This window comes from Oncorhynchus gorbuscha, linkage group LG21, assembly GCF_021184085.1.
Source record: "Oncorhynchus gorbuscha isolate QuinsamMale2020 ecotype Even-year linkage group LG21, OgorEven_v1.0, whole genome shotgun sequence".
NCBI classification, from domain to species: Eukaryota; Metazoa; Chordata; class Actinopteri; order Salmoniformes; family Salmonidae; genus Oncorhynchus; species Oncorhynchus gorbuscha.
Window position 1 is genome coordinate 27600674 of NC_060193.1, and position 25847 is coordinate 27626520.

General features: G+C 40.7%; 1 protein-coding gene across 9 annotated transcripts in view; it reads right to left on the reverse strand.

Moving 5' to 3' along the window:
• Positions 1-5196: 5196 nt before the first annotated feature.
• LOC124008799 (neurexin-2-like) overlaps positions 5197-25847 on the reverse strand; it is a 1096959-nt gene continuing 1076308 nt past the window's right edge. For 8 of the 9 annotated variants that reach the window (XM_046320362.1, XM_046320358.1, XM_046320361.1 and 5 more), the window contains one exon: positions 7829-8553. In XM_046320362.1, coding sequence (XP_046176318.1) covers positions 8141-8553 — 413 coding nt within the window. In that variant the 3' untranslated portion in view covers positions 7829-8140. Of the gene's footprint in view, positions 8554-25847 lie in introns of all 9 variants that reach the window. The other variant, XM_046320364.1, reaches the window with a different exon arrangement.

The window sequence follows — 25847 nt, forward strand, 5'->3', positions numbered from 1 at the left end:
AATTTGGGTTTCTGTGGACTCCAAGATAGAGGAGCCAGAATGCTACTTTTGGAGCGCCGACTCCTAGTATAGCCTAGTGAACGCAACCTGTAACCTTTAAAAATAAATGTAACACAGCGATTGCATTTAGAAGAAGTGTATCTTCCTATACATATGTAGAACATGCATATTTAGTCAAAGTTTATGATGTGTATTCCTTGTTAGCTGACGTTATCTGCCGGAACTATCGTCATTTCTCCTGACATTTTAGTAGCATTTTTTGAACGATGCGTCATTGTAAACAGAGATTTATGGATATATATTGCAGATTATTGAAAAAAAATGAATGTACTGTGTAACATGTTATATTACTGTCATCTGATGAAGATTTCAAAAGGTTAGTGAATTGATTTTTCTTTTAATCCTGCGTTTGTTGATTGCATATTTTTTCCTACTTGGCTATGCAAATGAGCTATGTTTTCGCCGTAAAACATTTTAGAAATCTGATTTGCAGGGTAGATAAACAACTTGTTTATCTTTCATTTGAGCTATTGGACTTGTTAATGTGTGGAGGTTAAATATTTTTAGGAATATTTTTGCGTTCCATGCGCCACATTCCAGCTGAGGTGTGTGTGTGTGTGTGTGGGGGGGGGGGGTCCCAGCTGGGAACGGGTGTCCCCAACAGGTTTTAACATCCTCTGTTTCATGGAAACATGGCTCTCTCGGGATATACTGTCCTGTCCATACAGCCAGCTGGGTTCTCACTACATTGCGCAGACAGGAATAAAGAACTCTCCGGGAAGAAGAAAAGCGGCCGTGTATGTTTCATGATTAACTACTCATGGTGTGATTGTGATAACATACTGAAACTCAAGTATTTTTGTTCACCCGACCTAGAATACCGCACAATTAAATGCCAACCATATTACCTCCCAAGACAATTATCTTCGGATAAAGTCACAGCCAAGTATATTCTCCCTCAAGCTGATACCACGACGGCCCTCAAAGAGCTACACTGGACTTTATACAAACTGGAAAACACATATCCTGGGGCCACATTTATTTTAGCTGGGGATTTTAACAAAGCAAACTTAAACAGGAAGTACCCGTGCTAAGGTCTATTCAATGCCGGTTTGACCAATCGGAATCCATGCTTCAAGATTGTTTTCATCATGCGGACTGGGATATGTTCCTGGTAGCCTCTGAGAATAACATTGATGAATACACGGATACTGTAACTGAGTTCATCAGGAAGTGTGTAGGAGATGTTGTACCCACTATGACTGTTAAAACCTACACAAACCAGAAAACGTGGATAGATGGCAGGTATTCGCGCAAAACTGAAAGCACAAACCACCACATTTAACCATGGCAAGGTGACTGGTAATATGGCCGAATACAGTGTAGTTATTCCAAACAGGCAAAATGTCAGTATAGAGACAAAGTGGAGTCACAATTCAACGGCACAGACACAAGACAATCACAGACTACAAAGGGAAAACCAGCCATGTTGGGGACACCGACGTCTTGCTTCCGGACAAGCTAAACACCTTCTTTGCCCACTTTGAGGATAACACAGGGCCACCGACGCGGCCGCTACCAAGGACTGACAAAACAAAGCTAATTGTGGACTTCAGGAAACAGCAGAGCGAGCACGCCCCTATCCACATTGACAGGACCGCAGTTGCGAATGTGGAAAGCTTCAAGTTCCTCGGCGTACACATCCCCCGACCATCGGAAATGGTCCACCCACACAGACAGTGTGGTGAAGGAGGAACAACGGCGCCTCTTCAACCACAGGAGGCTGAAGAAATTTAGCTTGGACCCTTCACAAACTTTTACAGATGCACAATTGATAGCATGCTGTTGGGCTGTATCACCGCCTGGTATGGCAACTGCACCGCCCGCAACCGCAGGGCTCTCCAGAGGGTTGTTCGTTCTGCCTAATGCATCACCGTTGGCAAAATACCTGCCCTCCAGGATACCTACAGCACCCAATGTCACAGGAAGGCCAAAAAGATCATCAAGGACATCAGCCACCTGAACCACCTGAGCCTGTTCACCCCGTTATCATCCACAAGGCGAGGTCAGTACAGCTGCTTCAAAGCTGGGGCCGATAGACTGAAAAACAGCTTCTATCTCAAGGCCATCAGACTGTTAAATATCCATCACTAGCCAGATTCCACCTGGTTACGCAACCCTGCACCTTAGAGGCTGCTGCCCTATATATATATATAGACTTGGAATCACTGGCCACTTTAATAATGGACACTTGTCACTTTAATAATGTTTACATACTGCTTTACTCATCTCATTTGCATATACTGCATTCTATTCTACTGTATTTTAGTCAATGCCACTCCGACATTGCTCAATCTAATATTTATATATTTCTTAATTCCATTCTTTCACTTTTAGATTTGTGTGTATTGTTGTGAATTGTTAGATACTACTGCACTGTTGGAGCTAGGAACACAAGCATTTCGCTACATCTGTAATAACATCTGCTAAATATGTGTATGTGACCAATAACGTTTGATTTGATTTGACAATGACGGTACCAAGTTACCATGGCAACCACTGGCAGAAATACTAGGGGAAGAATGGTGCAGCTCGGAAAAAAGGCACACACACACACAGTTCTAGGCTCACTCCTCTGTAGCGCTCCGGCAAGATCAGCTACCCATCTCCCATTTGCAATACAGATCACTCCATCCCATCGCCGCCTCTCTCTCCCTCCATCTTTCCGTCTCCCTGGGAGCTGCTCTTATCCTCTGACAGTCGATTGATTGATCAGTGCAGTGAGAATGGCTCTATTCCAGTGACTAGTGCTTTGTGGCAGGTCCCTACAGCATATGTTCATTCGTCATTCCACGTCCCTGTGCTTCAGTATGCCTACAGGGCTGCTGAGTTCCGCACTGCACTCTCACACTCTTTTTTTACTCTCTCTCACTCTCCCTTTCTCTTACTCTTTCTCCTTCCCGCTCTCTTTACTTTCTCTCACTCTCCCTTTATCTTACTCTCTCACTCTTTATTTCTTTTCTTCTTTCCCTCTCGTACCATCTCTTTCTCTCCTTCATTCTCTCTCCCTTCCACACAGATATCTCCCGTTACATATTTGACTTGTAAATTGGGCATCTATTTGTGTAAAGCCCATCAGGGGCTGTCAATATGTCCCTCTGAGAGAGAGAGAGAGAGAGAGAGAGAGAGAGAGAGAGAGAGAGAGAGAGAGAGAGAGAGAGAGAGAGAGAGAGAGAGAGAGAGAGAGAGAGAGAGATGGCAATGGGCTTCTGCAACTAGTATGGCATCAGAGAAAGACTCCTGTGGTTTCAACAGGCCCTAGATCAGTTGGTGTGTCATCAGACCCGCCCCTGGCGGTTCGGAGATTTCTAGATCAGTAACACATGATGCACTCGGTGGAGGAGACTTGAGTGTTGGGGAGGGTTAGGAGAGAAAGCCCACAGTAGTGGAGAGAGAGGCGTATGACACAGATTGGGATGGTGTTAACACACAGCAGCTGTTCAGCACACTGAAGCCGTTTTTTAAATGTATTTGTTATTATAATCGATTTTTTTAGGGTGTAGATAAGCTTTAACATAGCATATAGTTGGGCTGTTCGTGGCACTGGGAACTGAGACACACATACAACCACGTGTTCACACACGCACAAGAATGCATATTTATATTCCTTTTTGCCGTTTCTCGAATTCTTTCACGAAGCAATATGGGACAAGACGTCACTGCATCTTTGATGCCATGTTAGCAGAAACAATACCCAGAGTTCTATCATGGCCTGCCAGTCTAATAGCACTGATGAGTCCCTGCCTCAAAATCCCCTTACAGGTGATAGACTAGAAGGATTACCTGCCCTGTTGTCTTCAACGTTACAACTCCTAACCCCGAGGGATGCTCCTCTGTCATTTAAAAGGCCGTGCCTGGGGGAACACCCACACACTGTACATCACACAAGCCATTTGAGCGTCTGACAGAATGAAGCGAATAAACAAGAAAGTGGGACTGAAGTCCCTTCGCGAACGGGAACACACACAAACACGCACACAGCAGCACACACTCGTTTTGCATGCCACGGCGGCCGCTTCAGATGATGTCAGAGCTGATGGCTCGTTGAGGGAAGCGATACTGTATTCCTTGTGACGGCTGTGTTTGAGGCTTGTTTACCACGGCACTTTTTTCTCAACAATGCGTAGCCATGGGGGAAATAAAGACGCCATAGACGTTTTGATGAATGCAGAGCGAAGCAAGCTCGAGAGGAACAAACGTGGGTATTTTCAGAGAAGAAAAAGGGAAGGGGGTTATCGTCGGAGCAAAGCTCTCTCACTTCTCCAGATGAGTTTAAGAGGAGCGGTGTTTGAGGTGACCTGTCATGTTAGGGAAGGCGGGAGCAAACGGCCACAGCGAGGGAAAGAACGGATGATGAAATGGAGAGGAAACACGGGCAAGAATTGGAGGGAAAATGTGTAAACCAGGCGGGGGCCCAGGACCAAGTTTGGGAAACCCTGACCTACCCTGCTGCAGATGACCTTACTCCAGATGTACATCGTTTATGGACGAGTTCACCGTTTGGAGGCCACTGTAAGATGAGACACTTCATCTTCCTCTAAGTCAAGTAACTCTTACCTGTGTCCTTGTGTCCCTTGCGCAGGTCTTGGTCAGATGGAATACTGTACCTCCAGGATTGTGAGAGCCAAGGGGATGTAGATGATTATCATCACTACCAGCGGAACATTCACCACTCTGGGGTTGGGAGCCAGATGTTCTTCATAGTGTGTGTGCTCATTATAAGGGAATATGGGATTTCAGTCGGTTTACAGTCTGTGTGTAGGTTAGGAAGCAATGCGGCACCTTTATGGCCTGTTCCACTCGTCCACGCATCTTGGAAGGCAGGCAGGCTCCTTGTTATGCTGTGATGATATTGGTGTATGTGTATAAATGGATACCTGTGTGTGTCACACACAAACTCGTGCAATGACTTTGAAAAAGTGTGATGAGCAAATGCTGGAATAACACCATTCATATCTGGCCTCACTATTATCTATAATGCCGCAGCTAGAATACTTATGCAAGATGAACTAAGAGACACTTTGTTAAGTGTTATGTCGAGGTTAAAGTAGAAGTATTAACACCTTCCAGTCTGAAGAACAACAACACCTGCAATATATTTAACTGATTGAGACCAACAGACCACGCAACAAGAGGTAGAAGAAGTATATAACCAAGTGTATTCCCCTCTGTTAATGTACACATATTTAGAGTAATCTCACTGGAACACTTTACAATAACATTTAGAAAGAACAGGAAGATACTGGGAGGAGGATGGTTCTTTTTGCAATGGATTGAAAGAGAAACCGGACAAACCGAATGAGGAAAAAGGATGGGTGGGATGGAGCCATTCTCCAGAGATGGCGGCCATTTTGGCTCTAGCAGTTACAGAGAGATATAAAACAATAGAAAAGAGAGGATGGATGAGACCATGTGCGGTCTTCAGTTAAGTGGTTACCTACAATCTGCCATTGTGAGAAAAGGGGATGAGGTATGGAGAGATGAAGGGATGAACGTGGGACAAGAATGGATTGAAATGGCAGTAGGAGGGATGGAGGAGAGGTTTAATGTTTGTAACCCAAATCACATTTGCTTAATTACCAAAAAATAACATATACATTTTAAATTTCCCAGAATTGATTATCTTTGTCATATTTTTTTCTCCGAACAGGAATGGTAATAGGGAAAACACATTTTCTTAGTAATGGGATGAGAGATTCAAATATTTAGACATTTCACAAACTTTTTTTAAAGGTTTTTCTTTTCTTTTCATGGTACAGTTTTCTTTTTTAATAGAGTTGAGAAAATTGGAATACTAGAGTTCTTGTTGTACATCAGCAAGTGAACTTGCTGTTCGCCTTGTTCTGTGTTTTTTTTCCATTTGACGTTTTTCACTGGGCTTGCCCTCATTGGCTGTCATCAGTCTTGACCAATGAGAGGCAAGAACGCAGATCCAAGGTAGCGTACGCTTTCCCCCCCAACACTAAGGGGCGACAGTGGGACTCCAGCAAATTAATTCACAATTTCCATCAAATGTCTCTCATTTTTCAGGGAAAGAAACTAAAAAACAAAAACAGCAAACAAAAAAACACTTCTTCTCTTCCTTTTAATCTCCACCTTTAGTGGGACTGCGTTTCCCACTGTCGTTGAATGTTGCTCATAGTGTGCATGATTAAGGGGATTGGTGGGGGATATCGGTCACACGTCAAGTATCAATTGTCCATCATCTTCGTTATCTATCACCGAGTCCACTGATGCACGCGCACTAGGGTGCATTTCTACTCTTATGACACACTCTCAGTTAGGTCCATAGCGGTTTTTTCTCTCTGAACGTCTATACATATATATATTTATATAGAACAAAGTCAGGTTGTCTGCTGGAGGTTGGTTTCTGGTTCGTGTGTGATAGGACTGTAACGACGTGAGCCCACATCCTCTGCGGTAGTGGGCTCAGTAGGGGGAAATGCTGTGTGGAGCCCCCAAGACAAAACACATTACGGATATCTGCTGGAGAACTGAAAGACGACCCAGGGTTTTGGCCTCAGTAGTTGTTTTGGCGGCTAAAACGTAATACGTAGCATCCGCTGGTTGCTTCAAGGTGTTGTCCTCACACGGGGTTTGCTAGTTATCATCGTCATTTTTTGTGTGTTTTCCCCACAGAAAGTTTCTTCGGAAATGACTACTACATGCTTGAAACATAGCAGAATAATGTTGCATCAGCTCCTCAGGACCATAGACAGGGACAGAAAAAGATGCTCACGAGCGAGAGAAGGAGGGAGAGAAAGAGGAGAGACTTCACGAGAGACAAGTGAGGTGATGTTTGAATACTTAGATGAGGGAAGGAGGCAGATTTGACACCTAGTTTCTGTATGTTTGGCAGTATTTTGGTATTACTGTACTTGGCTAGCAGTGGGGTTTGAACTTCCAATACAAACCCATCGAGTAGATAGAATCAATACATTTATGATTTAATATGTTAGCTTTTTAGCTAATTAAACCAGACACTTAACCTCAAACACTGATGGTGGTTCTTCCTTCCCTGTGTCTCTCTATAGTCAATCACCATGCTTAACTCTGATTGTAGGCTATATACAATATAATACCCTTTAAATGGTGCTGGATTACCTAGTTTCGTTGTAGCATGAGCTCTGGGTATGGCTGTTGGCACAAAATTATATTGTATTGAGCGAGGTTTGGCGGCCATTGTAGTCAAGACTTTGTCTGTTTGTATTCTCAAAGAAAATGTTATGAGGCTAAGTGAGAAAGAATATTACTGTATTGAGGAAAAATAGCAAGAATATTTCGAATAGTTGTGGAAAGAATAGGACTATGTGTCGATCTGATTAAGACGTTTAAAACGTTTCTGTGCCAATCCCATTCTTTCTCCCTTTGCTTTAGGCTCTAAATGGGTTGAGGAGGAAAGCGAGGAGGTCATTTTGGCGGCAATGTAACCTATATACTAAAATAATTGAAACTCTGCCCACAAAGATTTTGCTAATTGTCACTTCATATACTGCCTTACCTTTCTCCTTCCTCTACCTCCATCTCTCCCATCTCCTCTCTCCCCCTCCCTTCCTCTTTCTCTGTGCGTCACCTTTTGTCCTCTGTTTCTGGCTAGGCCGGTCTCAGACGTAGTACTCCTTGTCTTTGTTCTTCTTGTTCTTGGTGGTTGTCTTGGCTGTGCCCGGCTGTTTCTCCTTCACCAGGGTGCCGTTGCTCTGCGTGGCCGAGTTACTGATGTAGTTTCGGCTCTGGTCTACCTGGTAGGATCCCTCGTCCCGGTTACGGTACTTATACATGGCGTAGAGCAGGATGAGGATGCAGAGGGCAGCGGCCGCCACGATGCCTACCACCATGCCCGTGGTGCTGCTGGACTCCCTGATTACCTCCACTGCGCCGGGAGGCCCTCCTCTCTCTGGGGAGGTGGGGTCTGGGGTGGGCACATGGGGGAAATTGGGAGGGTAGGTTACGCCTGGGACGTGGCGGTGGCGGTCAGGGTCTGAGGAGGGGTTGGAGGGCGGCAGCAGCACCTGGTCCCGGGTGTTCATCTTGCCAGCGGGGTTTTTGCTGCTGCTGCCGCCGGGCTTGTTGAGCCTGGGGCCTAGCTGGTTGGGGTTGGCTGTGGGGGTGGAGGACAGAGGGGGCGGTGGGAGTTGGGGGGCCGGTGGGAGAAGTGACGGTCGTGGGGGTTATGGATGCCACTCTCATTGGGGGAGGGGGAGGACCGTCCTGTCGGTGACGAGGGGGAGTTTTTGTAATAGTCCTCGTCGTCCGACTCGGTCATCTCACCCGAGCCGTAGGCGGACACCTCGATGGGTCCCGCCTCCTCGCAGTCCTCCTGGTCCAGTGGGCAGGGGGGGCGACCGTTGGGCAGGGGGAGGGACTCTTTGGTCGTTTCGAGGAAGGGTAGGAGGGGCCGGTAGGTGGGGGGCGGGGGGATTACAGGGTAGCGGGTGACGATGGATGGGGGGTCTAGGGAGTCCACCGTTATTATGGGCAACACTAATTCACCTCCTAGGACAAGAAAGAGACAACGGAGGGAAAAGAGTGTTAGTGAAAAACAGAGCGCCCTCTCCAGACCAAAAAAGAAAAACAACAAAAGTTCAAATGAAAACAGCAACACCATTATTAGAACAGCACTAAAACCTGACATGAGGTCAGTTCTAAAGTTGAGTTAGTCTCTAGTCTTCTATTTAAAGAGTTAAGCTGACTAAACAGATGTACAATACATAGTATAAAGATAACAATACATTTTCTGACTCTCCTTACATCTCCCTTGCTCTAGACTGAACATGACTATACATATATGTTACTGTTGTCCATGGACAACATGTTCAAAAGACTAAACAACAGATCAACATCTACTAGATACAAGCTATCCTTTGCTGTCTGCCTGTCTATGCTGTTCTATTTCTACGCTAACTCTCAGTTTTCTTTGGGTTAAATAAGATAGCAAACCACGGAGTTCAGGTCACTTACATCAACAAATTGGCCGCATGATTTTTGCATGAAAAAAAAAATTACAAAAAGAAAGCTGTGTAAGATTGTTCTTGGATAGTGATAAACAACTCCCCCCCCCCATCCCCCGACCCCCCGACCCCCCCCCCCCCATTTATTTTTCTTGTTGTGTGTGTGTGTGTGAAAAATCTAATAATTCTCTAAATAATTCATTGTGTTTTTCAGTTTTCATAAAGAATGGCTCAAATCCTATTCCGCCTTGGGGCATGGTGGGTTCCATGGCTCAGTTCTAATTAGCTGTAATCTGTATTCAAACCCCGAAGACCAGCTGGGGGAAACTGATGCCCCTAGTTTCTCCCCCGAAACACAGTCTACAGATGTGGTTCTAACGCCCACCTCCCTCCCAGTAGATATGCTAAAACAAGGAACATTACAATTCCTATTCCCTTCTACCAATTATCACCCGACACAGTTAACAATTTCTTAGATCTTTATGCCTTAGCCCCATTTGTCTATGCCTTTATATTCAGTGTTGGAGGGAATTGGATCATTTTGTGAACTACTTTTTTTTTGTCCTTTGTAATATCATCACACCCACAGTTAATAAAACATTTTGGGTGTTTACAAGTCAGTACATTGCTTTAAAGATAGGACAAAATCATTCAGACAAAACATAGGAGTACCAATTGGAGACGTTAAACATAATGGGAAAATGTTAGCAGTACATAGCACAATATCAATGGCAAGTTTACATTCCCTCTTCAAAAAACAATTTGCTACCCTCTGCCGCATCCCATAATCTTGTTAAGGTCACAATCACAGGAAACAATTTGCAAAAATGTTAGGGGCAGTTTGAAAGATTATGACATTTCTCTTTATGGACAATGATAAGGTTAGTCACAGAAATGTCCATAACATGAATCATACATATTCTTAACCCTGGCCCTTTTCTTGAGTTGATGAGGTAAATTTGTGTATCTAAACGGAATAGGGATCGGATAAAGCGAGTGAGTGAGGAGTGGAGACTCTAGAAATGTGTATTGAGGGTATTTTGGGGTTGTATTTGTCATCCCCAGGCCAACATATCCCACAAGTGCTCAAGCCCCCTCCAAGCCCTCAAGACCCATTTTTCCTGACAACCCCACAATAAGTAGGGCAAGGGACTTTCATAAGGGTTATAATGCAACTTTTACACAAAAACCTTTCAAAAGATCACCAACAATAATACACAGAGCAACAACAAGGTCTTTAGAGGGAGTAAAAACATGAATGCTGAGAAAGAGAAAGTTAGTCAGTATTCAACCTTAATAGAACCTCATAGGATCAAGCCCATTCCCAACTCATACAACTCCTACTGCACAGTCAAAATGGCCATGTTACCGTGGCAACATTAGGGCGCCTACTTATGTGAGGATCTCTGTGTCTGAGGGTTGAGATTCACCTTGAAGAGTGTTGGCACACTTGAGGAACAAAGAAAAGTAAACAGAGAAAATGAACAAACCGCTAGCCCAAAATAAGATAGAACTACAGAATATTAGATGACTTGTCATACATATTCTGTAAATTCGTCCGATTCTGAGCATTGTTTTCTACCTTCCCATCTTCCTGTACTCTAGAGATATTTAGCTTCTATTCTGACTTGCTGGATAAGATAGACTTGCATCTATCTATCTTTACCTCGCCATCTGTCTGTACGACTGAAATGGTGCCAGTGGAATACCTCGCTGTCCTCCTGCCTCTCTGTATGCAGTCTGCCCCTCGCTGTCCTCCTGCCTCTCTGTATGCAGTCTGCCCCTCGCTGTCCTCCTGCCTCTCTGTATGCAGTCTGCCCCTCGCTGTCCTCCTGCCTCTCTGTATGCAGTCTGCCCCTCGCTGTCCTCCTGCCTCTGTATGCAGTCTGCCCCTCGTTGTCCTCCTGCCTCTCTGTATGCAGTCTGCCCCTCACTGTCCTCCTGCCTCTCTGTATGCAGTCTGCCCCTCGCTGTCCTCCTGCCTCTCTGTATGCAGTCTGCCCCTCACTGTCCTCCTGCCTCTCTGTAAAAGTCTTCCCCTCGTTGTCCTCCTGCCTCTCTGTATGCAGTCTGCCCCTCGCTGTCCTCCTGCCTCTCTGTATGCAGTCTGCCCCTCGCTGTCCTCCTGCCTCTCTGTAAGAAGTCTTCCCCTCGTTGTCCTCCTGCCTCTATGTATGCAGTCTGCCCTTCGCTGTCCTCCTGCCTCTCTGTATGCAGTCTCCTCCTGTCCTCCTCTCTGTATGCAGTCTGCCCCTCGCTGTCCTCCTGCCTCTCTGTATGCAGTCTGCCCCTCGCTGTCCTCCTGCCTCTCTAGATGAAGTCTTCCCCTCGTTGTCCTCCTGCCTCTCTGTATGCAGTCTGCCCCTCGCTGTCCTCCTGCCTCTCTGTATGCAGTCAGCCCCTCGCTGTGTTCCGCTACTGGGTGGCTCAGCCACAGGTGTCTGACACTGAGGGAGTGTTGTAAGAAAACCAAGAGCCGTTATGAAGCCGTCCAGTATCTGGTGGCCAGGGCTCAATGTGTGCCCTCTCGACAGGATGACACGAGGGTGATACGAGGGTGAGCTGAGGTGAATGTTTGGTGTTTTCGCCACAATGTGGTTACATCGCTGGGAAAACAAATGCCACTCTGTCTGAGTAATTGCTGAAGACTCTGTGTGAACCTGCTTCTAAGTAGTCATGATCATTAGGTGAATCCAAGACTTTGTTAAAAAAGTGGATTTGTTTATTACCGTTTGCATTGTTCTCAAATGTGTTGCATTCCTTTGGTTCTAATCATCATGAATTAGAAGGCGAAAGTGCAAACCATAACAACACTCTCTTCTGGCCACGTAATTCAGCTTTGTGCCATACGCTTTGTCCTTGGTGCCCGTACTTGGATAGGAAAAGTTACTGCTGACCACAAGGCCAAGGTTGGAGTAGCTGATGGTTTGTCAACCCTCAAACACAGACCCACACAGGCATCTACACGCATGGCTACGCTCGTCTCTTCACTGAGTGTGTCTTTGTCTCGACACAGTCCTATCAACACCTCTGGTATACCTCCCCTTCCCATGACTGTGCCCGTAAACTGCATATGCAGCTTCTGATTGGTCAGATGGCACCATAGCCACACCATTGGCTGTATGATGAATCAGCTGGTGTGAACGGACATGTTCAAACAGGTTTCAAACGCTCCGCTCCTCATCACACTGAGAACTGCCAAGAACCCATAGAGAACCCATTGAGGTGCCCTTCCTTTGGAAGACTGAAAATCCACTTGACTCACTACACTGTAAAAGGATTTGACCTGTCGAGGGAATGAGCTTTTCCCATAGTGAGGTTAGCCTGCCGTGGCGTCACTCGTCTTTATGGCTCACCGTCTCCATAGCGCTAGAGGATGACTCACCTTGTTCAAACCAAAACTCAAAGTGGGTGTGTTTTTTCCCCCTCAGCGCTAAAGACGGATACCGACGCATCAACGACGGATGCCAAACAAACACGGGGACTAAGTTGTTCTGCCGATCACGTTGGCTCGTCCTGAGCCACTTGAAATATTAATGGTCGAACGACTGTTCAGAGTTGATATGCTGCATGAAGAATGAGCTTTGATTACGCTGTGAAGAGATTTGAGCACACATGGACACGAATGTTCTAGCCTAAATCATTCTCCGTCTCCACAATGGTCAACTATACGGGATAATAATCCACTTAATAAAGACTACATTCTTGACTTAGTTCAAGGAAAACTCCACCCAAAAACTACATTTTGGTATTTGTTGATTTAGCCCATTGTTGACAAAGTCCCAAAATTATTTGAATGTCAGGAATCAAGTTTTCAAGATATGTAACCTTCAAAATGCATCATATGGGCCAAATTTCTGCATTTTGAAAGTTACATATCTTGAAAACCTACTGTAGTGTGCGTTCAACAGTGAAAAGCATTCCACAGGTCATCATTAAATATACAGTCTACCCGTGCTGTCCTATGATGAGGGTGGCCAATTTATTCCCGACGTTGATTGACGAAGGTACGTTCACCACGTATGGTTGATTATAACGGATTGCTTTCCAGAGTGCTTTTCTACACAACACTTCGAGATGGGTTCCATGAACTCTCACTCGTGTTGGCTAGTTTGGCAGCCTACTGTTTCTACCTCAGAAGAGCGCCGTTTGATCACGGGCTGAGTCAACGCATGGAATATCAACCTTTCCTCTTTTCTTCTCATTATTTTTTCTCATCTTCGCCTTCATTTTCTCTCACTCTATTCTCTCACTCTATTCTGTTCCCTCTCAATCACTGTCAGTGTTCTCATCTCTCTCTAACATATTTACTGTCAGTGTTTTCTCATCTCTCTCTAACATATTTACTGTCAGTGTTTTCTCATCTCTCCCTACAATATACTGTCAGTGTTTTCTCATCTCTCTCTAACATATTTACTGTCAGTGTTTTCTCATCTCTCTCTAACATATTTACTGTCAGTGTTTTCTCATCTCTCTCTAACATATTTACTGTCAGTGTTTTCTCATCTCTCTCTAACATATTTACTGTCAGTGTTTTCTCATCTCTCTCTAACATATTTACTGTCAGTGTTTTCTCATCTCTCTCTAACATATTTACTGTCAGTGTTTTCTCATCTCTCTCGAACATATTTACTGTCAGTGTTTTCTAATCTCTCTATCAAATCAATCAAATCAAATCAAATTGTATTTGTCACATACACATGGTTGGTTAGCAGATGTTAATGCGAGTGTAGCGAAATGCTTGTGCTTCTAGTTCCGACAATGCAGTAATAACCAACAAGTAATCTAACTAACAATTTCAAAACTACTGTCTTATACACAGTGTAAGGGGGATAAAGAATATGTACATAAGGATATATGAATGAGTGATGGTACAGAGCAGCATACAGTAGATGGTATCGAGTAAAGTATATACATAAGAGATGAGTATGTAGACAAAGTAAACAAAGTGGCATAGTTAAAGTGACTAGTGATACATGTATGTAGGGTAAGTAACATTATATAAGGTAGCATTATTTAAAGTGGCTAGTGATATATTTACATAATTTCCCATCAATTCCCATTATTAAAGTGGCTGGAGTTGGGTCAGTGTCAATGTCAGTGTGTTGGCAGCAGCCACTCAATGTTAGTGGTGGCTGTTTAACAGTCTGATGGCCTTGAGATAGAAGCTGTTTTTCAGTCTCTCGGTCCCAGCTTTGATGCACCTGTACTGACCTCGCCTTCTGGATGATAGCGGGGTGAACAGGCAGTGGCTCGGGTGGTTGTTGTCCTTGATGATCTTTATGGCCTTCCTGTAACATCGGGTGGTGTAGGTGTCCTGGAGGGCAGGTAGTTTGCCCCCGGTGACAGACCTCACTACCCTCTTACGGTTGAGGGCGGAGCAGTTGCCGTACCAGGCGGTGATTACAGCCCGCCAGGATGCTCTCGATTGTGCATCTGTAGAAGTTTGTGAGTGCTTTTGGTGACAAGCCAAATTTCTTCAGCCTCCTGAGGTTGTCTGTGCCTTCTTCACGACGCTGTCTGTGTGAGTGGACCAATTCAGTTTGTCTGTGGTGTTTATGCCGAGGAACATAAAACTTGCTACCCTCTCCACTACTGTTCCATCGATGTGGATAGGGGGGTGTTCCCTCTGCTGTTTCCTGAAGTCTACAATCATCTCCTTAGTTTTGTTGACGTTGAGTGTGAGGTTATTTTCCTGACACCACACTCCGAGGGCCCTCACCTCCTCCCTGTAGGCCGTCTCGTCGTTGTTGGTAATCAAGCCTACCACTGTTGTGTCGTCCGCAAACTTGATGATTGAGTTGGAGGCGTGCGTGGCCACGCAGTCGTGGGTGGACAGGGAGTACAGGAGAGGGCTCAGAACGCACCCTTGTAGGGCCCCCGTGTTGAGGATCAGCGGGGAGGAGATGTTGTTGCCTACCCTCACCACCTGGGGGCGGCCCGTCAGGAAGTCCAGTACCCAGTACCCAGTACCCAGTGTCATATTTACTGTCAGTGTTTTCTCATCTCTCTCTAACATATTTACTGTCAGTGTTTTCTCATCTCTCTCTAACATATTTACTGTCAGTGTTTTCTCATCTCTCTCTAACATATTTACTGTCAGTGTTTTCTCATCTCTCTCTAACATATTTACTGTCAGTGTTTTCTCATCTCTCTACTAACTGTCATTTTTACTGTCAGTGTTTTCTCATCTCTCCCTAACATATTTACTGTCAGTGTTTTCTCATCTCTCTCTAACATATTTACTGTCAGTGTTTTCTCATCTCTCTCTAACATATTTACTGTCAGTGTTTTCTCATCTCTCTCTAACATATTTACTGTCAGTGTTTTCTCATCTCTCTCTAACATATTTACTGTCAGTGTTTTCTCATCTCTCTCTAACATATTTACTGTCATCTCTCTCTAACATATTTACAGTCAGTGTTTTCTCATCTCTCTCTAACATATTTACAGTCAGTGTTTTCTCATCTCTCTCTAACATCATTTACAAATCAGTGTTTTCTCATCTCAGATCTCTAACATATTTACAGTCAGTGTTTTCTCATAACCTCTAGTAATCTAACTAACAATTCCAAAACTACTGTCTTTACACAGTGTCAGAACATGTTTTCTCATGAGTGATGGTCTAACAGCATACATTTACATATGAGATGAGTGTGTAGACAAAGTAAACAAAGTGGCATAGTTAAAGTGGCTAGTGATACATGTATGTGGTAAGTAACATTATTAAGGTAGCATTGTTTAAAGTGGCTAGTGATATATTTACATAATTTCATCTCCCATTAACATATTTACATGTCAGTGTGTTTTCTCACTCAATGTTAGTGGTGGCTGTTTAACAGTCTGATGGCCTTGAGATAGAAGCTGTTTTTACAGTCAGTGTTTTCTCACTGACCTCGCCTTCTCTGATAGCGGGGTGAACAGGCAGTGGCTCGGGTGGTTGTTGTCCTTGATGATCTTTATGGCCTTCCTGTAACATATTTACTGGAGGTCAGTTTGCCCCGGTGATTTTCTCATACCCTCTCTCGGTTGAGGGGCGGACAGTTGCCGTACCAGGCGGTGATTACAGCCCGTCAGGATGCTCTCGATTGTGCATCTGTAGAAGTTTGTGAGTGCTTTTGGTGACAAGCCAAATTTCTTCAGCCTCCTGAGGTTGAAGAGGCGCTGCTGTGCCTTCTTCACGCTGTCTGTGTGAGTGGACCAATTAGTTTGTCTGTGGTGTTTTCTCATCTCTCTCTCCACTACTGTTCCATCGATGTGGATAGGGGGTTTCTCCTCTGCTGTTTCTGAAGTCTACAATATCTCCTTAGTTTTGTCAGTGTTTTCTCATCTCTCCCTAACATATTTACTGTCAGTGTTTTCTAATCAAGCCTACCACTGTTGTGTCAGTCCGCAAACTTGATGATTGAGTTGGAGGCGTGCGTGGCCATGCAGTCGTGGGTGAACAGGGAGTTCAGAACGCACTGTGTTGAGGATCAGTGTTTCTACCCTCATCTCAGGAAGTCCAGTACCCAGTACCCAGTACCCAGTGTCATATTTACTGTCAGTGTTTTCTCATCTCTCTCTAACATATTTACTGTCAGTGTTTTCTCATCTCTCTCTAACATATTTACTGTCAGTGTTTTCTCATCTCTCTCTAACATATTTACTGTCAGTGTTTTCTCATCTCTCTCTAACATATTTACTGTCAGTGTTTTCTCATCTCTCCCTACAATATACTGTCAGTGTTTTCTCATCTCTCTCTAACATATTTACTGTCAGTGTTTTCTCATCTCTCTCTAACATATTTACTGTCAGTGTTTTCTCATCTCTCTCTACCATAGTTACTGTCAGTGTGTTCTCATCTCTAACATATTTACAGTCAGTGTTTTCTCATCTCCCTCTAACATATTTACAGTCAGTGTTTTCTCATCTCTCTCTAACATATTTACAGTCAGTGTTTTCTCATCTCTCTCTAACATATTTACAGTCAGTGTTTTCTCATCTCTCTCTAACATATTTACAGTCAGTGTTTTCTCATCTCTCTCTAACATATTTACAGTCAGTGTTTTCTCATCTCTCTCTAACATATTTACAGTCAGTGTTTTCTCATCTCTTTCTACTATATATACTGTCAGTGTTTTCTCCTCTCTCTCTAACATATTTACAGTCAGTGTTTTCTCATCTCTCTCTAACATATTTACAGTCAGTGTTTTCTCATCTCTCTCTAACATATTTACAGTCAGTGTTTTCTCATCTCTCTCTAACATATTTACAGTCAGTGTTTTCTCATCTCTCTCTAACATATTTACTGTCAGTGTTTTTCCATCTCTCTCTAACATATTTACAGTCAGTGTTTTCTCATCTCTCTCTAACATATTTACAGTCAGTGTTTTCTCATCTCTCTCTAACAAATTTACAGTCAGTGTTTTCTCATCTCTCTATAACATATTTACTGTCAGTGTTTTCCCATCTCTCTCTAACATATTTACAGTCAGTGTTTTCTCATCTCTCTATAACATATTTACTGTCAGTGTTTTCTCATCTCTCTCTAACATATTTACAGTCAGTGTTTTCTCATCTCTCTCTAACATATTTACAGTCAGTGTTTTCATCTCTATCTAACATATTTACAGTCAGTGTTTTCTCAACTCTCTCTAACATATTTACAGTCAGTGTTTTCTCATCTCTCTCTAACATATTTACAGTCAGTGTTTTCTCATCTCTCTCTAACATATTTACAGTCAGTGTTTTCTCATCTCTCTCTAACATATTTACAGTCAGTGTTTTCTCCTCTCTCTCTAACATATTTACTCTCAGTGTTTTTCCATCTCTCTCTAACATATTTACAGTCAGTGTTTTCTCATCTCTCTCTAACATATTTACAGTCAGTGTTTTCTCATCTCTCTCTAACAAATTTACAGTCAGTGTTTTCTCATCTCTCTATAACATATTTACTGTCAGTGTTTTCCCATCTCTCTCTAACATATTTACAGTCAGTGTTTTCTCATCTCTCTCTAACATATTTACAGTCAGTGTTTTCTCATCTCTATCTAACATATTTACAGTCAGTGTTTTCTCAACTCTCTCTAACATATTTACAGTCAGTGTTTTCTCATCTCTCTCTAACATATTTACAGTCAGTGTTTTCTCATCTCTCTCTAACATATTTACAGTCAGTGTTTTCTCATCTCTCTCTAACATATTTACAGTCAGTGTTTTCTCATCTCTCTCTAACATATTTACAGTCAGTGTTTTCTCATCTCTTTCTAACATATTTACTGTCAGTGTTTTCTCATCTCTCTCTAACATATTTACAGTCAGTGTTTTCTCATCTCTCTCTAACATATTTACAGTCAGTGTTTTCTCATCTCTCTCTAACATATTTACAGTCAGTGTTTTCTCATCTCTCTCTAACATATTTACAGTCAGTGTTTTCTCATCTCTCTCTAACATATTTACTGTCAGTGTTTTCCATCTCTCTCTAACATATTTACAGTCAGTGTTTTCTCATCTCTCTCTAACATATTTACAGTCAGTGTTTTCTCATCTCTCTCTAACATATTTACAGTCAGTGTTTTCCTCATCTCTCTCTAACATATTTACAGTCAGTGTTTTCTCATCTCTCTATAACATATTTACTGTCAGTGTTTTCTCATCTCTCTCTAACATATTTACAGTCAGTGTTTTTCATCTCTCTCTAACATATTTACAGTCAGTGTTTTCTCATCTCTCTCTAACATATTTAAAGTCAGTGTTTTCTCATCTCTCTCTAACATATTTACAGTCAGTGTTTTCTCATCTCTCTCTAACAAATTTACTGTCAGTGTTTTCTCCTCTCTCTCTAACATATTTACAGTCAGTGTTTTCCCATCTCTCTCTAACATATTTACAGTCAGTTTTTTCTCATCTCTCTATAACATATTTACTGTCAGTGTTTTCTCATCTCTCTCTAACATATTTACAGTCAGTGTTTTCTCATCTCTCTCTAACATATTTACAGTCAGTGTTTTCTCATCTCTCTCTAACATATTTACAGTCAGTGTTTTCTCATCTCTCTCTAACATATTTACAGTCAGTGTTTTCTCATCTCTCTCTAACATATTTACAGTCAGTGTTTCCTCAACTCTCTCTAACATATTTACAGTCAGTGTTTTCTCATCTCTCTCTAACATATTTACAGTCAGTGTTTTCTCATCTCTCTCTAACATATTTACAGTCAGTGTTTTCTCATCTCTCTCTAACATATTTACAGTCAGTGTTTTCTCATCTCTTTCTACTATATATACTGTCAGTGTTTTCTCCTCTCTCTCTAACATGTTTACAGTCAGTGTTTTCTCATCTCTCTCTAACATATTTACAGTCAGTGTTTTCTCATCTCTCTCTAACATATTTACAGTCAGTGTTTTCTCATCTCTCTCTAACATATTTACAGTCAGTGTTTTCTCATCTCTTTCTACTATATATACTGTCAGTGTTTTCTCATCTCTCTCTAACATATTTACAGTCAGTGTTTTCTCATCTCTCTCTAACATATTTACAGTCAGTGTTTTCTCATCTCTCTCCACCATATTTACTGTCAGTATTTTCTCATCTCTCTCTAACAAATTTACTGTCAGTGTTTTCTCATCTCTCCCTACAATATACTGTCAGTGTGTTCTCATCTCTCTCTAACATAGTTACTGTCAGTGTGTTCTCATCTCTCTCTAACATATTTACAGTCAGTGTTTTCTCATCTCCCTCTAACATATTTACTGTCAGTATTTTCTCATCTCTCTCTAACATATTAACTGTTAGTGTTTTCTCATCTCTCTCTAACATATTTACAGTCAGTGTTTTCTCATCTCTCTCTAACAAATTTACTGTCAGTGTTTTCTCCTCTCTCTCTAACATATTTACAGTCAGTGTTTTCCCATCTCTCTCTAACATATTTACAGTCAATGTTTTCTCATCTCTCTATAACATATTTACTGTCAGTGTTTTCTCATCTCTCTCTAACATATTTACAGTCAGTGTTTTCTCATCTCTCTCTAACATATTTACAGTCAGTGTTTTCTCATCTCTCTCTAACATATTTACAGTCAGTGTTTTCTCATCTCTCTCTAACATATTTACAGTCAGTGTTTTCTCATCTCTCTCTAACATATTTACAGTCAGTGTTTTCTCATCTCTCTCTAACATATTTACAGTCAGTGTTTTCTCATCTCTCTCTAACATATTTACAGTCAGTGTTTTCTCATCTCTCTCTAACATATTTACAGTCAGTGTTTTCTCATCTCTCTCTAACATATTTACAGTCAGTGTTTTCTCATCTCTCTCTAACATATTTACAGTCAGTTTTTTCTCATCTCTCTATAACATATTTACTGTCAGTGTTTTCTCATCTCTCTCTAACATATTTACAGTCAATGTTTTCTCATCTCTCTATAACATATTTACTGTCAGTGTTTTCTCATCTCTCTCTAACATATTTACAGTCAGTGTTTTCTCATCTCTCTCTAACATATTTACAGTCAGTGTTTTCTCATCTCTCTCTAACATATTTACAGTCAGTGTTTTCTCATCTCTCTCTAACATATTTACAGTCAGTGTTTTCTCATCTCTCTCTAACATATTTACAGTCAGTGTTTTCTCATCTCTCTCTAACATATTTACAGTCAGTGTTTTCTCATCTCTCTATAACATATTTACTGTCAGTGTTTCTCATCTCTCTCTAACATATTTACAGTCAGTGTTTTCTCATCTCTCTCTAACATATTTACAGTCAGTGTTTTCTCATCTCTCTCTAACATATTTAAAGTCAGTGTTTTCTCATCTCTCTCTAACATATTTACAGTCAGTGTTTTCTCATCTCTCTCTAACAAATTTACTGTCAGTGTTTTCTCATCTCTCTCTAACATATTTACAGTCAGTGTTTTCCCATCTCTCTCTAACATATTTACAGTCAGTGTTTTCTCATCTCTCTCTAACATATTTACTGTCAGTGTTTTCTCATCTCTCTCTAACATATTTACAGTCAGTGTTTTCTCATCTCTCTCTAACATATTTACAGTCAGTGTTTTCTCATCTCTCTCTAACATATTTACAGTCAGTGTTTTCTCATCTCTCTCTAACATATTTACAGTCAGTGTTTTCTCATCTCTCTCTAACATATTTACAGTCAGTGTTTTCTCAACTCTCTAACATATTTACAGTCAGTGTTTTCTCATCTCTCTCTAACATATTTACAGTCAGTGTTTTCTCATCTCTCTCTAACATATTTACAGTCAGTGTTTTCTCATCTCTCTCTAACATATTTACAGTCAGTGTTTTCTCATCTCTTTCTACTATATATACTGTCAGTGTTTTCTCTCTCTCTCTAACATGTTTACAGTCAGTGTTTTCTCATCTCTCTCTAACATATTTACAGTCAGTGTTTTCTCATCTCTCTCTAACATATTTACAGTCAGTGTTTTCTCATCTCTCTCTAACATATTTACAGTCAGTGTTTTCTCATCTCTTTCTACTATATATACTGTCAGTGTCATTTCTCATCTCTCTCTAACATATTTACAGTCAGTGTTTTCTCATCTCTCTCTAACATATTTACAGTCAGTGTTTTCTCATCTCTCTCCAACATATTTACTGTCAGTGTTTTCTCATCTCTCTCTAACAAATTTACTGTCAGTGTTTCTCATCTCTCCCTACAATATACTGTCATATCTCCATACAATATACTGTCAGTGTTTTCTCATCTCTCTCTAACATAGTTACTGTCAGTGTGTTCTCATCTCTCTCTAACATATTTACAGTCAGTGTTTTCTCATCTCCCTCTAACATATTTACTGTCAGTATTTTCTCATCTCTCTCTAACATATTAACTGTTAGTGTTTTCTCATCTCTCTCTAACATATTTACAGTCAGTGTTTTCTCATCTCTCTCTAACAAATTTACTGTCAGTGTTTTCTCCTCTCTCTCTAACATATTTACAGTCAGTGTTTTCCCATCTCTCTCTAACATATTTACAGTCAATGTTTTCTCATCTCTCTATAACATATTTACTGTCAGTTTTTTCTCATCTCTCTCTAACATATTTACAGTCAGTGTTTTCTCATCTCTCTCTAACATATTTACAGTCAGTGTTTTCTCATCTCTCTCTAACATATTTACAGTCAGTGTTTTCTCATCTCTCTCTAACATATTTACAGTCAGTGTTTTCTCATCTCTCTCTAACATATTTACAGTCAGTGTTTTCTCATCTCTCTCTAACATATTTACAGTCAGTGTTTTCTCATCTCTCTCTAACATATTTACAGTCAGTGTTTTTCTCTCTCTAACATATTTACAGTCAGTGTTTTCTCATCTCTCTCTAACATATTTACAGTCAGTGTTTTCTCATCTCTCTCTAACATATTTACAGTCAGTTTTTTCTCATCTCTCTATAACATATTTACTGTCAGTGTTTTCTCATCTCTCTCTAACATATTTACAGTCAGTGTTTTCTCATCTCTCTCTAACATATTTACAGTCAGTGTTTTCTCATCTCTCTCTAACATATTTACAGTCAGTGTTTTCTCATCTCTCTCTAACATATTTACAGTCAGTGTTTTCTCATCTCTCTCCACCATATTTACTGTCAGTATTTTCTCATCTCTCTCTAACAAATTTACTGTCAGTGTTTTCTCATCTCTCCCTACAATATACTGTCAGTGTTTTCTCATCTCTCCATACAATATACTGTCAGTGTGTTCTCATCTCTCTCTAACATAGTTACTGTCAGTGTGTTCTCATCTCTCTCTAACATATTTACAGTCAGTGTTTTCTCATCTCCCTCTAACATATTTACTGTCAGTGTTTTCTCATCTCTCTCTAACATACAGTGTTTTCTCATCTCTCTCTAACATATTTACAGTCAGTGTTTTCTCATCTCTCTCTAACAAATTTACTGTCAGTGTTTTCTCTCTCTCTCTAACATATTTACAGTCAGTGTTTTCCCATCTCTCTCTAACATATTTACAGTCAATGTTTTCTCATCTCTCTATAACATATTTACTGTCAGTGTTTTCTCATCTCTCTCTAACATATTTACAGTCAGTGTTTTCTCATCTCTCTCTAACATATTTACAGTCAGTGTTTTCTCATCTCTCTCTAACATATTTACAGTCAGTGTTTTCTCATCTCTCTCTAACATATTTACAGTCAGTGTTTTCTCATCTCTCTCTAACATATTTACAGTCAGTGTTTTCTCATCTCTCTCTAACATATTTACAGTCAGTGTTTTCTCAATCTCTCTCTAACATATTTACAGTCAGTGTTTTCTCATCTCTCTCTAACATATTTACAGTCAGTGTTTTCTCATCTCTCTCTAACATATTTACAGTCAGTGTTTTCTCATCTTCTCTAACATATTTACAGTCAGTGTTTTCTCATCTCTAACATATTTACAGTCAGTGTTTTCTCAACTCTCTCTAACATATTTACAGTCAGTGTTTTCTCATCTCTCTCTAACATATTTACAGTCAGTGTTTTCTCATCTCTCTCTAACATATTTACAGTCAGTGTTTTCTCATCTCTCTCTAACATATTTACAGTCAGTGTTTTCTCATCTCTTTCTACTATATATATACTGTCAGTGTTTTCTCCTCTCTCTCTAACATATTTACAGTCAGTGTTTTCTCATCTCTCTCTAACATATTTACAGTCAGTGTTTTCTCATCTCTCTCTAACATATTTACAGTCAGTGTTTTCTCATCTCTCTCTAACATATTTACAGTCAGTGTTTTCTCATCTCTCTCTAACATATTTACAGTCAGTGTTTTCTCATCTCTCTCTAACATATTTACTGTCAGTGTTTTCTCATCTCTCTCTAACATATTTACAGTCAGTGTTTTCTCATCTCTCTCTAACATATTTACAGTCAGTGTTTTCTCATCTCTCTCTAACATATTTACAGTCAGTGTTTTCTCATCTCTCTCTAACATATTTACAGTCAGTGTTTTCTCATCTCTCTCTAACATATTTACAGTCAGTGTTTCCTCAACTCTCTCTAACATATTTACAGTCAGTGTTTTCTCATCTCTCTCTAACATATATACTGTCAGTGTTTTCCCATCTCTTTCTACCATATATACTGTCAGTGTTTTCTCATCTCTCTCTAACATATTTACAGTCAGTGTTTTCTCATCTCTCTCTAACATATTTACAGTCAGTGTTTTCTCATCTCTCTCTAACATATTTACAGTCATATCTCTTTCTACTATATATACTGTCAGTGTTTTTTCATCTCTCTCTAACATATTTACAGTCAGTGTTTTCTCATCTCTCTCTAACATATTTACAGTCAGTGTTTTCTCATCTCTCTCTAACATATTTACAGTCAGTGTTTTCTCATCTCTTTCTACTATATCAGTGTTTTTACTGTCAGTGTGTTTTCTCATCTCTCTCTAACATATTTACAGTCAGTGTTTTCTCATCTCTCTCCACCATATTTACTGTCAGTATTTTCTCATCTCTCTAACAAATTTACTGTCAGTGTTTTCTCATCTCTCCCTACAATATACTGTCAGTGTTTTCTCATCTCTCCTACATATTTACTGTCAGTGTGTTCTCATCTCTCTCTAACATATTTACTGTCAGTGTTTTCTCATCTCTCTCTAACATATTTACTGTCAGTGTTTTCTCATCTCTCTCTACATAGTTACTGTCAGTGTTTTCTCATCTCTCTCTAACATATTTACAGTCAGTGTTTTCTCATCTCCTCTAACATATTTACAGTCAGTATTTTCTCATCTCTCTCTAACATATTAACTGTCAGTGTTTTCTCATCTCTCTCTAACATATTTACTGTCAGTGTTTTCTCATCTCTCTCTAACATATTTACAGTCAGTGTTTTCTCATCTCTCTCTAACATATTTACAGTCAGTGTTTTCTCATCTCTCTCTAACATATTTACAGTCAGTGTTTTCTCATCTCTCTCTAACATATTTACAGTCAGTGTTTTCTCACTCTCTCTAACATATTTACAGTCAGTGTTTTCTCATCTCTCTCTAACATATTTACAGTCAGTGTTTTCTCATCTCTCTCTAACATATTTACAGTCAGTGTTTTTCATCTCTCTCTAACATATTTACAGTCAGTGTTTTCTCATCTCTTTCTACATATTTACAGTCAGTGTTTTCTCATCTCTCTCTAACATATTTACAGTCAGTGTTTTCTCATCTCTCTCTAACATATTTACAGTCAGTGTTTTCTCATCTCTCTCTAACATATTTACAGTCAGTGTTTTCTCATCTCTTTCTAACATATTTACAGTCAGTGTTTTCTCATCTCTCTCTAACATATTTACAGTCAGTGTTTTCTCATCTCTCTCTAACATATTTACAGTCAGTGTTTTCTCATCTCTCTCCACCATATTTACTGTCAGTATTTTCTCATCTCTATCTAACAAATTTACTGTCAGTGTTTTCTCATCTCTCCCTACAATATACTGTCAGTGTTTTCTCATCTCTCCATACAATATACTGTCAGTGTGTTCTCATCTCTCTCTAACATATTTACTGTCAGTGTTTTCTCATCTCTCTCTAACATATTTACTGTCAGTGTTTTCTCATCTCTCTCTACCATATTTACTGTCAGTGTGTTCTCATCTCTCTCTAACATATTTACTGTCAGTGTTTTCTCATCTCTCTCTAACATATTTACAGTCAGTGTTTTCTCATCTCTCTCTAACATATTTACAGTCAGTGTTTTCTCATCTCTCTCTAACAAATTTACTGTCAGTGTTTTCTCTCTTTCTCTAACATATTTACAGTCAGTGTTTTCCCATCTCTCTCTAACATATTTACAGTCAATGTTTTCTCATCTCTCTATAACATATTTACT